The 14751-nt window shown below is 37.8% G+C and overlaps 1 protein-coding gene across 4 annotated transcripts in view; it reads right to left on the bottom strand.

The window, feature by feature from the left end:
- Nucleotides 1-14751, bottom strand: part of Sntg1 (syntrophin gamma 1) — a 922134-nt gene that overhangs the window by 192445 nt on the left and 714938 nt on the right. For all 4 annotated transcript variants that reach the window (XM_045143328.1, XM_045143330.1, XM_045143327.1 and 1 more), the window contains one exon: nt 6381-6419. In XM_045143328.1, coding sequence (XP_044999263.1) covers nt 6381-6419 — 39 coding nt within the window. The remainder of the gene's footprint in view (nt 1-6380; nt 6420-14751) is intronic.

Below are 14751 nucleotides of genomic sequence, written 5' to 3' on the forward strand. Positions count from 1 at the left end.
AAGACATGATCAAAAGACTTCAAGAAAACCTAGAGAAGAGACAGCGGGACCTCTAGGACAACCCACTGTGGACAGGCCTGCATGGCTTCTTACCCTACCTCCTCCCTCTACTTGGGCCCTTCCTTCTCCTTCTCCTTCTGCTCACTGTCAGGACTTGTGTAATTAACAAGATTACACAATTGATTCACCAGTGGCTAGAGGCAATAAAATTCCATCAGGTTGAGATACATTACCACAGGCTGGCAACTCAGGAATTAAGTTCTTCAGATGACCCACTACAACCTCTTCTGCCCTCCATGTGACCAATGATGGGTAAGATCTCAGACTGACTGAGACAACCTAAGACAGGCCATGGAGTGGGTTCTCAGCAAGCTAAACACATGGTACCCAGTGACAGGTAAGATCCCCAGAGGGGGGCAACCTAAGACAGGGCCCATGGTGACTAATGCTCTTACAAAAACAAAAGGGGGAGATGTTGGGCCTTGAGAGGTCCAGGCATGAGGCCTAGTGGAATCTCCTGAGCCTAACTATGACTCAGCAAGATGCCTAATGGCTTCTGGCCTGTTACTTCCATCTAAGAGTTGGAATTCCTGTGCATGTGCTCTTGGGACCAATCATCTCAAAGGTCATGGTTTACTATTGGTCCTTACCTCTCCCCACTTACTAAAATCTCCACCCTCATTCTCAATATTATATAGGCAACCACCTGTAACAATAAAGCGAGTTCCTGCTTCGACAAGACTCCTGACACAGTGTGGTTTTTCTTTGGTGACTAGGAGAGGTTCTGAGTCATCTGATGTTCACCCTGTTCCTCAACCCCTTGGGAGGAACCAGCAGGCCTGGTCCCTCCTCAGCACTACCCACAAGGGGAGCCCACCACTGAGCTATAAGAGGGCCTACACCTATTAAATTCCTCTAAAATAAAAATGTTCATTCTATTTATCTGGTACTGACTTGACCCTCTGTTGGAGAATCTGCTTCTCTTTTTCAGATGGATGCAGAACCCGAGGAGAGATTCAGTCCATTGCAACTTACTAGGGGCCCAGCTGAAATCATAGAGTCACTGGGGAAATTAATAAGAGTGCTGCTTTTTTTTTTGTTGAACCTGCTATCAGCAGAAGGGTAAAGGAGATAGACACAGAAAACATTCAACTCCTACCAAACCAGATATCCAGAGACACAGAGGTTCCCATGACCTCATCACTTAGATAGACCTAAAATGAACTCAACATTGCTCAGGGAAATTCACAGAAGAGAGGGCAGAAAATTGCTAAAGCACAAGTTGGGATGTTATGCACAGAGACATTGCCTCTTCCCTAGAACTGAGGGCTACTCCCACAATGAGTGACCCACCATCCCCATCAAGTAGGGTCATTTCAGAGGGCGAGGACAGGGTCAACATGGTTGTTTACACACTGAGTATGTACATAACTAATAAAGGAAAAAGAAAGAATTGGAACCTGGGAGAAATAATTAAATCTTTGGAGGTGATACCCTCAGGAAGAATTGATAGTTCTCTTGGGACCATGGTTAGTTCTTCTGAGAGAGGTTTTACAGAAAAAGAGGCTGACCAATCCCTTTCTGTTGAGCTTACTCATGGCATGACACCATCTGTCAGAGTGTCACCTAATAAAGGAGTCCCTAGAAATTGAACTAATGGGTATAAATAGTCTTAGATTTCCAGTTTTGCCTGCAAGCTATAAGCTTCATATACCTGTCAGGCTCAAGTGTATGATTAGATTAATAGAAAAAGAACTAATGCATATTCAAATGAACTCTGTGGTAACTATGTGTAAGTGCATGTTAAAATAATACATATGCTGTGTTAAATAATTTTTTGTTTATCTGATATATGATTTTTACTGATATCTGGCTTTATCCCACTCACCATTATTCTAAATCTAGATAGATGCACAGGTGGGGTGGGGGAAGCTTCTAATCAGCAAGATGACTATTCAGTATTCAAGTTCAATCTCATAAGTGGCCTCAGCCTTGCTTGACTTTCAAACATATATACATTTTGTCCTTTTATTATTAATGATTATATTAAAGAAAAAAATAGGACTTAAGCTCAATCTTACATAACTGATCAAAAACCTTACCAAGCTAGGGACTTTCCAATTCAATAGAAAAAATATTTTTTATTGAATCTAAGAAATAAATTTATTTTTTTCATTACACATTGTCTCATAGATATCTGTCCCTGACATTGTGGTAAAATACCAAACTCCTTTTAGTTTAGGTTTCCATTCAGGAATTGCTTCTTCTTCTTCTTTTTTTTTTTTTTTTTTTTGTTTGTTTTTCGAGGTAGGGTCTCACTCTGGCTCAGGCTGACCTGGAATTTATTATGTAATCTCAGGGTGGCCTCGAACTCTTGGCGATCCTCCTACCTCTGCCTCCCGAATGCTGGGATTAAAGGCGTGCGCCACCATGCCCGGCTAAGGAATTGCTTCTTATTCAAATAAACTTCATATACCTCAAGAGTTTTCTTTAACAGGAAAAAGTATTAAAATGTAGTTTTCTCTATAAGTAAAAAATAGCTTTGGGATGATTGATGGCAATTAAATATAGTAAAATAAATTATAGCAATTATGAATATTTTAATGTTGAGATTAAAAAACCATAAGAAAGTATGATGGGCTATCTCTTAAAGCAATTCTTAAATCAAAGAAATATTCATTTGCATTTTGTGCAAGTATTCACAAAGTCCATAGATTTCCACTTCTATATTTCTGAGTATAAAAGATTTACATGTCCTGATGGCCAACCTCACACACATGGCTGGTGTTTATTTGTATTTTAATAATTTATTGTTAATGTCATCTTCCCTGCACTGCAGTAAAGTGAAATCATCAAAGTGTTGTCAAGCTACCACCTGTGCAACACCAGCCCCATTCACTAGGGGGCAGGTAGGAGTCATACAGGAACTTTAAATATTCTTAAGAAGTTTTGAGGTCTGTGACTCCTGGATACATCACTAGTTTCTTCATTGAAAACAAAGGCCTCAAAGACTATTGCAGCATGGTGCAGAGCAAGGCCATTTGTACATCTCTCCAAACTCTGTGTCTATCCAACATTTCAACTCTGCTCAAGGGTGAAGGCCCAAATTTAGGGAAGACAAAAAGCTCATGAATGAACAGATAAAGTGAAGATCTTTGCACACACAGGGAATGTTCCAAAATGACCTGTTCTTATATGTATTTCATTTACACAGGGGTTTGTGAGCTAGCCTTGAACAACAACACAGTAAATGGCATAATCTGTATTAAAGAATTATTTAGCTCTAAAATGTTAGCAATTCTAATGATAATAGCAGAATATATTGAGAACCAATGTGTGTGCATTAACATTCAAAATAACCTTGAAAGATAATTATATTTATTAAACTGTTGCAAATAATGAAACTTAAAATATAAAGTTTTGGAAGTTTAAACACTTTAAATATTGAAATTGTGGATGATAGCCACATGCTGGTACTGGGAGTTACAGGTCAGTGCCCACAAAGAAAAGGGAGAAAAAGATAACTAATATATGAGAGTAAAGAGGAGAGAGAAAAAGAGAGAGAGAGAGAGAGAGAGAGAGAGAGAGAGAGAGAGAGAGAGAGAGAGAGGAGCAGTAGAAGATTAAAGTCAGTCTTCATCATACCCTCTCCAGTGTCTTGTGGCTCAGGTGTTCCCTCTAAGGGCCAGGTGATGTAGAATTTTATGGTACCATTGCCATTTGTGTCTAGATTTGTGTTTACCACCCCATCCTTTGCCCTCCCCTCTCTTCCCACCCATCCTATTGGCTAGTTTTTGAGATGCTTGCTGGGTATGTAAGGCACCTTGGGTAGATTCAGGTTAGGTGCTGTAGATGAGTGAGACTATGTGGCAATTTTCTTTGTATGATTGGGTAAGTTCACTGTGAATGATCTGTTGCAGGTTCAACCATTTTTCCTTAAATTTCATTGTGTCATTTTTTTTCTTACTGCTGTGTATAATTACACTGAGTAGATATACCACATCTTAGTTATCCATTAGTTATCTTTTTCTTCCTTTTCTTAGTGGGCACTGACCTGTAACTCCCAGTACCAGCATGTGGCTATCTTCCACAATGAGATTTTGATCAGAGAGGCCTATAAGGTTTCCTAAAAGAAAGACAGATTTCTGTCAGAGTACTTGCTGACTCACCAAAGGTTAGTGGTAAGACCCTGCTGCTGAAGACACCTTATGTGGTTGACACATAAAATGGAATGGCATGGCTGGAAGCTGGAAGAGAGTCAGTCCCAAGACATTAAGTGCGTCTAGTGCCAGAAGATGCTACATGAGCGACTGGGGGAAAATGACCAATATTTGTTCAAACAATTCATGGTCTAACCTACTTAGCAGCAAATAACCTGTCATGATGCTCACACAAGTGAAATAGTGGCTTACAGCCATGGTGGGAAACCAACTGCTCTTGGTTTGGCTAACTGATCCCCTCAGTGGAATGGAACCCAGAGCTGGAGCTGGGAAACAAGTCAGAACCATATTCAAACATAAGCCTGCTCTCCATTGTCAAGCTGCCACCAATCATGGGCTACAAGAGGGCCTATATCTATTAAGTTCTCTATAAAAAAGTTAGGGTTATCTCATTTGTTGGGTGCTTACTTTACTCTCCATTGGAGAATCTGCTTCTCTTTTTCAGATACACATAGATCCTAAGAAGAGAGCCATCCAATCATACCTCAAAAGGGCCCCGGATGAAACTAAGAACAATTGGCAAAACAAGCAAGGGTGCTGTTTTCTTGGTGAACTGGGTGCCAGCACAAGGGTGAAGGATATCTACACAGAGAATAATCAACTCCTACCAAATCAGATATCCAGAGACCCAGAGGGCCCCAACACTTCATCACTGAAGCAGACCAAAAATGAACCCAACATGGCTCAGGGAAATTTTGCGAAAGAGGGGGTGGAAAGAATGTTAGAGCCACATGCTGGTTTATGATATGCAGAGACTTTTATCCTCCCCATAACTGTGGGCTAACTCCAGAATGCATGACCCATATACCTCAACAAGGAGGGGTCAGGGGAGGGGGTAGGACATGGATGAGCCTAACAATGGTACCAAATTGACTGTATTCACTGAGTACAAAACAAATTAATAAAAAAATGTTGAAATTGATTTGAGTTTCATGCCATATTCATAATTGCTACATATTTTGATGTTTTAAAAAATATTTTATTATTTATTTATTTGTTTGTTTATTTGAAGAGATAGAGGGAACAGTCATACCAGAGTTTCTAGCCACTGCAAGCAAACTGTATATGCATGCTCGACCATGTGCATCTGGCTTAGGTGGGTTCTGTGGAATTGAACTTAGGTCCTCAGGCTTCACAGGCAAATGCCTTAACCACTAAGCAATATCTCCAGCCCTAGATATTTATATATTTTTTTTAATTTTTATTATTTATTTTTATTTATTTATTTGAGAGTGACAGACAGAGAGAGAAAGAGGCATAGAGAGAGAGAAGAGAGTGGGCACGCCAGAGCTTCCAGCCACTGCAAACGAACTCCAGATGCATGCGCCCCCTTGTGCATCTGGCTAACATGGGTCCTGGGGAAGCGAGCCTTGAACCAGGGTCCTTAGGCTTTACAAGCAAGCGCTTAACCACTAAGCCATCTCTCCAGCCCGATATTTAGATTTTGACATACATTTGCAAATTAAAATTGATGTTAAGAGGAATATACTTATAAATCTCTTTGATCAATCAGATATTTTCATTCTCTGCATTATTACAGACTCATTTGAAATAATGTCAGTAAACTATGAAAGTTAATTTATATCTGAGATCAATTTTAAATATGCCTTCAAAAAGCTAACACAGGGACTGGAGAGATGGTTTAGCAGTTAAGGCATTTGCCTGCAAAGCCAAAGAATCCTGATTTGATTCACCAGGACCCACATAAGATGGATGCACCAGGTGCACATGAGTCTGGACTTCATTTGCAGTGGCTGGAGGCCCTGGTGTACCCATTCTCTCCCTCTTCTTCCTCTCTTACTGCCTCATCCTCTTTTTCAAATAAGTAAAAACATAAAAATATATTTTTATAAAGTTAACACATACAAGGAGATGAAATGCCACCCCAAGATCCTCAACTGCATGAAAATTGATACAATTATTTTGTCAAAAGTAAACTTTACTTTGGATTACTTTCAGAGCTTTAAAGCTTACTTTTAACATGATCACAGAAAGAGATACATTAAATAAAACTCTTAATTTTTTTTATTTCCTTGAAGATAGAATGTATTGTCAATACTTCTAAATAAGGTAAAAAATGGCAATATTATTACCATTTAAAATGACATATTTTTCAAAAATGTATATGATTCCGTTTTCCAAGTATTAATCAAATCTTACCTGCTGATTTACAGGAAAGTTTCTGTTGATTTTTTTAATCTGCAATGATAAAAATAAATATATAAATTAACATAGATAGAGTAACATAAGGGCCCTGAAAATGTATGACGGCCTAGTATCAGAGTAGCTATATACAAAAAGTATACTTTGACATACTTAAATCATTGCATATTCAACAACATAACTGGCTATCAGACTAGATGCCAAAGTAAACATTTTAAAAATGAATAACCTTTTTTTTCATTTATAAGAAATCAATGTTTCCATATAATCTTATACTATTATTTACTCAGAATACAGAGAGTAGTATCTTGATGCTTTTGTGTGTGTGTGTATGTGTGTGTGTGCTTCAAGGTCTTGTGATACTTAATTTCTTTTAATATTTAAAAAGTGGAGGGTTAGAAAGATGGCTTAGCTGTTAAGGCACTTGCCTGCAAATCCAAAGGACTCAGGTTCAGTTACCCAGTACCCACATAAGCCAGATGGCCAAACTGGTATATGCATCTGGAGTTCATTTGCAGTGGCTAGAGGCCCTGGTGTGCCCATTCTCTCTCTTTTCATCTGCCTCCCTGTCTCTCCCTCTCTCTAATAAATAAACAAATAGAATATTTTTTAAAAGATGGAGATGGAATAGTCAGAAGTTAAGAAACAATTTACATGTTTTAAAACATTTTGAGCCATAATTTCAAGTAAATGTGATATTTACTTAAAAATAATTGAGTGAAGTTTAAAACAAAAGCTATTGCTTTTTCTTTTGTTGTGATAGAAACTTACTATAGCCCAGTAGGATGTTAAGTCCACTCTGTACCCGAGGCTGGTCTTGAACTCATGATGCCTTTCTTAAGTGAGCCTCCTTAGTGTTTGGATAAAAGGCACAAGTCATTATAAAATAAACTTTAAAAACAATATGGTATCAATTTATGACATACTAACTACAGATTATTTTCAATAATAAGTTCATTAATTGGTGTATTTTTTTCATTTTACATTCCTTTTGTTTTTGTTTGTTTTGGTAAGTGAGAAATAGGCAATTTAGTATGCCAAGGTGGAAAATCATACAGAGTCACATTTAAAAGTGTGGGATGATTTTCTAGATATTTCTCACCTAAAATGTAAAAATAAATTTGAAAGCGAACAAATTTTGAGCAAGGTTCTATACCACATTGAATATCTATGGAACTATATTTTTGGTACTTCTAAATTTTGTTATAAAAGTATGAAATCTAACTAATACTTTATGTTGACCTTTGTCTTTTAGATTATGCTGTTGATCTTTACAACTGGACTTTTTATTTGGGAAATAGTCTGAAAAGTCTTATTTGGAAACTTGAAAATGGGCAATTTACCAGGCATTTCAGGTCAGAAAGCAATGGATATTGATGCCTGTACTGATCATAGGAAGCTTGTGTGCTACATTACAACTAGTATAATTCTTTCTAGACCATCAGCCCTATTTTTCTGACTTGGGCTTTCTTATTGAATCTGCTATTGTCTTTGTCAAAACTTTCCTTAGTACTTGACTCAAAGCATGTGAGGTCCACTCAGTAACATGAATCTTTAGGAAAATATTTTACCTATTTTAGTATACTGTATTGCATACTTTTCTCTTCCAGGGAGAGAATACATCATATATTTCATGTCATTCCGCATATATTAACCAAGAATGTAGGAGTGCCGGGTGTGGTGGCGCACACCTTTAATCCCAGCACTTGGGAGGCAGAGGTGGGAGGATCATCGAGAGCTTGAGGCCACCCTGAGACTACATAGTTAATTCTAGGTCGGTCTGGACCAGAGTGAGACCCTACCTCGAAAAACAAAAACAAAAACAAAAACAAAAACAAAAAGAAAAAAAAAGAATGTAGGAGCAAATTTATATATATATATATAAAATAAAGTATACCAACAATTAAAATTGAATCATTATTAAAAATAATAATGACTAATGTATAAATTAAATACATTTAAGAAAGATTTTAATTGACATCAGGTCTTTTTCTAATATAACAAATAGATAATAAAATAAATAGGAGCAAAGTATTAGTAATATTAAGTTAATGGAGTGGTATTTAAAAATGGAAGTACTAACAAGTTGTGATTTCCTTTTTGTTCAAATTGTACTTTTCTTGTTCCAATAATATAATAAGAGTGTTCAAATGAAGATATTGCTACTTATTTATTTATTGCTATGTAGGTTATGTTTCCTAAGTTAGACCCAATCTAGTGCTTTTCTTGCCTCTGCCTCCTGAGAAATTTTGACTACAGGCACATGCCAACAAGCAGGTTGCATATTGTTTCTCTATGGCTACTTAACAATTTTGAACATTTAATTTATTTTTATTTTTTAGTATTGATTTATTCATTTACTTGAGAGATGGAGAGACAGAAAAAGAGATAGAAAAAATTAGTATGGTTGCACCAGGGCCTCTTGCCATTGTGAATGAATGTCATATGTATGCATGACTTTGTGTATCTGGTGTGAGTACTCCCCAGGAAATCAGGCTTTGCAAACAAGTGCCTTTAACTGCTAAACCATCTCTCTAGCCATTGGCCAATAAATCTTATTGCAGGAATCTGGGTGAAAAATTCTGTACATAGTATAAAAACACTGCCTGCTATAATTACAAAGTATGCTTACCCTTTGCCAATAGGGTTTATGGACTAGACTAGTCTCAGGTTATTCTCACTCTACAGTGGACCCAACACAGACACTTAAAAATGCCCTAGGCAATGAATAGGCCACTCAGCTAAACAGAAAATGCTTCTATAGTAGCCAACATGAGTGGACACTTGAACTACACAAACCTGGACTGGAGATCCAGAACATTTGGTGATTCCCTGTCACTCCTGCCTGCCTGTTCACGGCCCCCTGAGTAGGAATGGCTATGTTATACTCTCTGGGTATTGGGTGCACTCCTGAGGGTCTGGTATAAGTGAGGAAAATGATGGGAGATATACACAAAACTAAATATTGCATGAATCAGTACTACAGAAAACTTCACCTTAGCTTACTTAAAAGATATAACTATCCTAAGAGTAAGCAAGTGAGCAAGAGAGAGAGAGAGAGAGAGAGAGAGAGAGAGAGAGAGAGAGAGAGAGAGAGAGACTGACTGACTTTTGGAAAATACCCTGCAGGGATAGAGAAAGCTTTACTGTAAAACCATAGGCAGTTGCTGCTAATTCCCACCGCCAGAACTGGATTACACTATGGAAAAGCTTTGTGGGTGGCCATGAGACTCCCAAACTAATGTAGGATACTGGCACAACATTTTGTTTCCCACCAGGACTACAGTTTAAGACCATATGGCTGAAAATTCCACTGGCTATGGTAGCAAGCTGGAATGGAGATGGAAGCCAGGTCCCTGATGACAAGTCCTACCGTTGCTAGTAAGTGGTATAAAAGTTCCCAACACTGGGGCTGGAGAGATGGCTTAGCTGTCAATTCTAATAATCTTATACGTTAGATAATCTTATACATTATTCAAAGATCATGTTTCATTGGCTACTAATTTCATTACAAGTCTGTTTTTATTTATTTATTATTTATTTTGTTCTAGAAAATGATTTGTATTCCTATCTCAGAAAATGCCGTCTTTGTGCTGTCCTGGATTCAAGGCCTCACTTCCCAAGTGCCTTTCTGTTTCAAGCACACTGATCTATCTTATGAAGTCAGAGATGAACAACCTGTGAACGAATATTTATTCAGACCAAAGGCTGTCCATCACATATGGCAGGACAGTGCTCACCAAGATGATCACAGCATACTATCCTTGCAGAGCTGAGGTTTGCAGAGTTGTGGCACACTCAAGATCACAAAATCATTCATTTTTCCTTTGGTTGAAGGCCAATGAATTCCCATTCTGTTACCAAATGTGTTATGTTTCTTGGCAGATAAATGTTGAGACAACAGCCTAGAAGACCCAGATCGTTCAGTTGTGTGCTGGGATACTCCTGGGACAAAACACTGTTATCTGTTCCAGGACTTAGTAGCCTCTTTCTCAGCAGAGTCCTTGAACATAAGGGTCATGCCTGAGCTCTGTTCTGTTTAATGGTATAAAGCATCTAAGTTATTACTGCTGCTTACATAGTAATGTACCTTCGAGACTATGTCTCTTTATTCTATCCTCCTTCATTTATTGTTTACAGCAATAGCAATTATTTTGACATTTGCACAGCTCTTTGGGTATAAACTCTTGAAGATGGATCTTTCTGAATTGTTTAGAAGTTCCTATTTCCTTGGTATTCTCAAACATGATTGAATGAAGTAAGTACATAAATGTTGAAGGACAATTTAAATATATTGCACTTTCCTGTGATGATTTTCTGAAGTATGAACATTTCACTTAAAAAGCATTTTCCCTTTTGTTCCTAAACATAATATATCAGATTTTAGCACAATCATGAAAACGTGATTTAAGCTAAGAATTCAAAGCTCCATGCCTACTTGGAACTATAAAAAGAAACATTTACATTTGTTTAAATTTTCACAAAGCTCACCAACTTCAAAGTATAAAACACTAATTCCCCATGTCTCTACTTATAAATAAATGATTAAATACAGAAGTAATTTAGGGAATATAAGCCTTGACAGAAGACATTTGTTTCATTGAGAATAAATTTCTGATTTTTTTTAAATCATAAACCTCTTTAAAAATATGAGGCTACTTCCACAACTTCTTGAACAAAAATGTATGCATAGCATTTTGCTTACAATTTTAGGAGATATATACAGACTTGCAATAAGGACAAAAATTGGTATCATGGCATGAGAAACAAGTTTGATTTGATCTTATTGCATGAAGTGGTAAGATATATTAAGGGTGCCCTCCTTTGAGACAGAGTGATATGTCTACAACAACAGTGCCTTGCAGCAACAATAATTTTTGGTGCCAGAGTTATCTATAACCTTGTGAATTGTAATTTAGGAATATTTCAAAAATGTCTAGATTAAGAATGGCATGAATTGTTGAAAAAAAATCTAAATAGGGCTCATGAACACAAAAGTTTCATGAACCTTATTTATTCATTTTATATTGCAATTGTGCAACATATTCAGTCTTCCTAGAATTTACTTTGATTTCTTAGGGCACCTTAGGATCTTTCAGAGTGGAAATTCTGTCTTTCTTTAACCTTCAGTGCCCAAAATATGTTTCAATTCTATGAATGACATAAGACATATGAACGGAAGTTTAAAAATATATGTATATTTACAAAAAAACAGTATTTGACACCCTGCTGCAATCTGTACTGTGTGTGAACCTGTGCATGAGCCTCCAGGTTCATGAGTTCCACTTGCCCCATACACCATTTGACACCGTTTGTAAATATAACTACATTGTGCTGCTCTGTGCACCCATCATGCCCCGTGTGAACCTCTCCTGCCCACACTGCCTCATGTGCTGCCAGCATATGTGAGCACCCATGTACTTCCCTGCTTATCTTACCCTTACCCTGCTCATTCCACCACCTCTGTCAGTCAGTGGACACTCTCCCAGGATAGTCAACTGTCACTACCAACACCACCACCATTTGTGAATCTGATCTTATTAATGAAGTATCTCCAGATGGCAAATCCCAAAGCAAAACAAGTGACATGAAAAACCAAGGCAAATAAGAGCACTCTAAACAAGTCCACTTCCATAGTAGAGGACTAGTTTATGAGATACATGCAGAAACTCCAGAAAAATAATTAAAAGTACAATTATGAATATATATGAGGAACTTTCAGAAGATATGAATAATGATTAAATAAAATCCAAGAGAACAAAACTCCATGAATTTAGTAGCCATCTGAATGAATTCCAAGAGGATGCAAACAAACAGCTAAATGGAACAGGACTGTGAATCAAGGAAATGGGAATGGAATATAAAAACAAAGAAGAAATATAAATACTAAAAAAGAAACTCAAATGCAAACTACAGTAAGTCAAATAAAGTGCCCCGTGGAAAGCCTCACCTATAGAATAGTTCATGTGGAGGAAAAGAACATTATACACTCACTGAAAAGGTAGGGAAAATAGAGCAGATGCACATCACACAAGTCCAAATTGATCAAATATCTCAATATAAGACCTGTAACTTGGCTACTACTGAAAGAAAATATAGGAGGAATTTTCCATGATATAGGAATGGAAAAAGACTTCCTGAACAAATCCCCAGTAGCACAGGATCATAAACAATCACTCAACCAATGGGATCACATGAAGCCAAAAAGTTTCTTCACAGACAAACATACAATAAGCAAAGCCAATAGATTACCCACAGAGTGGGAGAAAATATTTGCTGAACATCCAACTGACAGAGGCTTAATCTCTAGAATATACAAAGAACTCAAAAACCAAAACAATAAAAAGTAAAACAACCCACTCCCAAAATGGGGCAAAGAACTGGACAGGCAGTTCTCAGAGAAAGAAATACAAATGGAAAACAGAAGATTACGAAAATGTTCATCATCCCTAATCATCAGGGAAATGCAAATTAAAACAGCTATGAGATTCCACCTTACCCCAGTAAGTATCACAAACATTAAAAAATCAAATGAGCCAGGAGTGGTGGAGCACACCTTTAATCCCAGCACTCAGGAGGCAGAGGTAGGAGGATTGCTGTGAGTTCAAGGCCATCCTGAGACAACATAGTGAATTCCAGGTCATCCTGAGATACAGTGAGACTCTACCTTCCAAAACAAAAACAACAACAACAACAAAAAATCAAATGAAATGAAATGCTGGAGAGGATTTAGAGAAATAAGAACCCTCATCCACGTTGGTGAGAATATAAGATGTTACAACTACTTTGGAAAGCAATGTGGAAACTCCTAAAAAGCTGACTATAGAGTTACCAACAGAACCAGTTATTCCCTTACTGGGCATATACCCTAAAATATCCATGACTCAGTCTAGAGAGATTTACTCAACCATGTTTATAGTTTCTCACTTTATAATACTTAAAAATGGGAATCAACCCACATTTCTACCATTAGAAGAATGGATTTAAAAAAAAGAAGAATGGATAAATAAGATGGGGTATATCTACATGATGGAATTCTACACAGCTGTAAGAAAAAAACAACACAAGGGAATTTGAATAAAAAATGGTCAAACCTGGAACAGATCATTATCACTGTACTCACCTAATCACAGAAAGATAATTGCCGTATAATGTCACTCATCTACAGATCCTGACCTGAATCTACCTAAGATGTACACTTACCTTGCAAGCATCTCGAGGACCAGACAATAGGGTGAGTGTGGAGGAAGGAGAGGGCAACAAAGGGGGTGGGGGATACAAATATGAATCCAAACAGCAATGGTAACATAAAATTCTACATCCTACAAGAAAGAACAAATGTTTGAACCTTTACCAGACTATTAGAAGAAACTCCTGAGTCACAAGGCACTGGAGAGTATAATGTAATCTTCTCCTGTTTCTGTCTGTCTGTCTGTCTGTCTGTCTGTCTGTCTATCTGTCTCTCTCTCTCTCTCTCCCTCTCTCTCTCTTTCTCTTTTCCTCTTCTCTCTCACCTCTCTATCTCTTTCATAATACTTATCTTTTTCTTCCTTCTCTTCTTGGGTGCTGACCTGTAACTTCCAGTACCAGGAGGTGGCTATCATCCACAATGAGTTCTTGATCAGAGAGACCTAGAAGGTTTCCCAAAAGAAGACCAATTTCTGTCAGAATACTTGATGACCCACCAAAAGTTAGTGGTAAGACTCTATTGCTAAAGGCACCATATGCTCTTGGCATGTAACAAGGAGTGACATGGCTAGAAGCTGGAAGAGAGTCAGTCCCCAGAGAGTCAGCACATCTAGTGCCATAAGGTGCTACATGATTGACTGGGGGAAAATTACCAATATCTGCCCAAGCAACTCATGGTCTACTTAGCAGCAAATAGCCTGTTGGGATGCTCACACAAGTGCAATATTGGCACACAGACATGGTGGGAAACCAATTTCTCTTGTTTTGGCTAAGTGATCATTCAGTGGAATGGAACCCTTAGCTGAAGCTGGGAAACAAGTCAGAACCATATCCAAACATAAGCCTGCTCTCCTTTATCAAGCTACCACCAATCGTGGGCTGGAAGAAGGCCTACACCTATTAAATTCTCTCTTAAAAATAATGGTTATCTTATCTATCTTGTGCTAACTTTATTCTGTTGTAGAAACTGCTTGACTTTTTCAGACACATAAAGATCCTAAGGAGAGAGCCACCCCATCATACCTCAAAAGGGCCCCACCAGAAACTAAGAATAATTGGGGAAACAAGCATGAGTGATGTTTTCTTCATGAACCTGGTCCAGCACAAGTGTGAAGGCATAGACACAGAGAACAATCAACTCTTACCAAACCAGATATCCTGAGACACAGAGGCTCCCAAG

The sequence above is a fragment of the Jaculus jaculus genome, chromosome 2 (genome assembly GCF_020740685.1).
Source record: "Jaculus jaculus isolate mJacJac1 chromosome 2, mJacJac1.mat.Y.cur, whole genome shotgun sequence".
Classification (NCBI taxonomy): Eukaryota; Metazoa; Chordata; class Mammalia; order Rodentia; family Dipodidae; genus Jaculus; species Jaculus jaculus.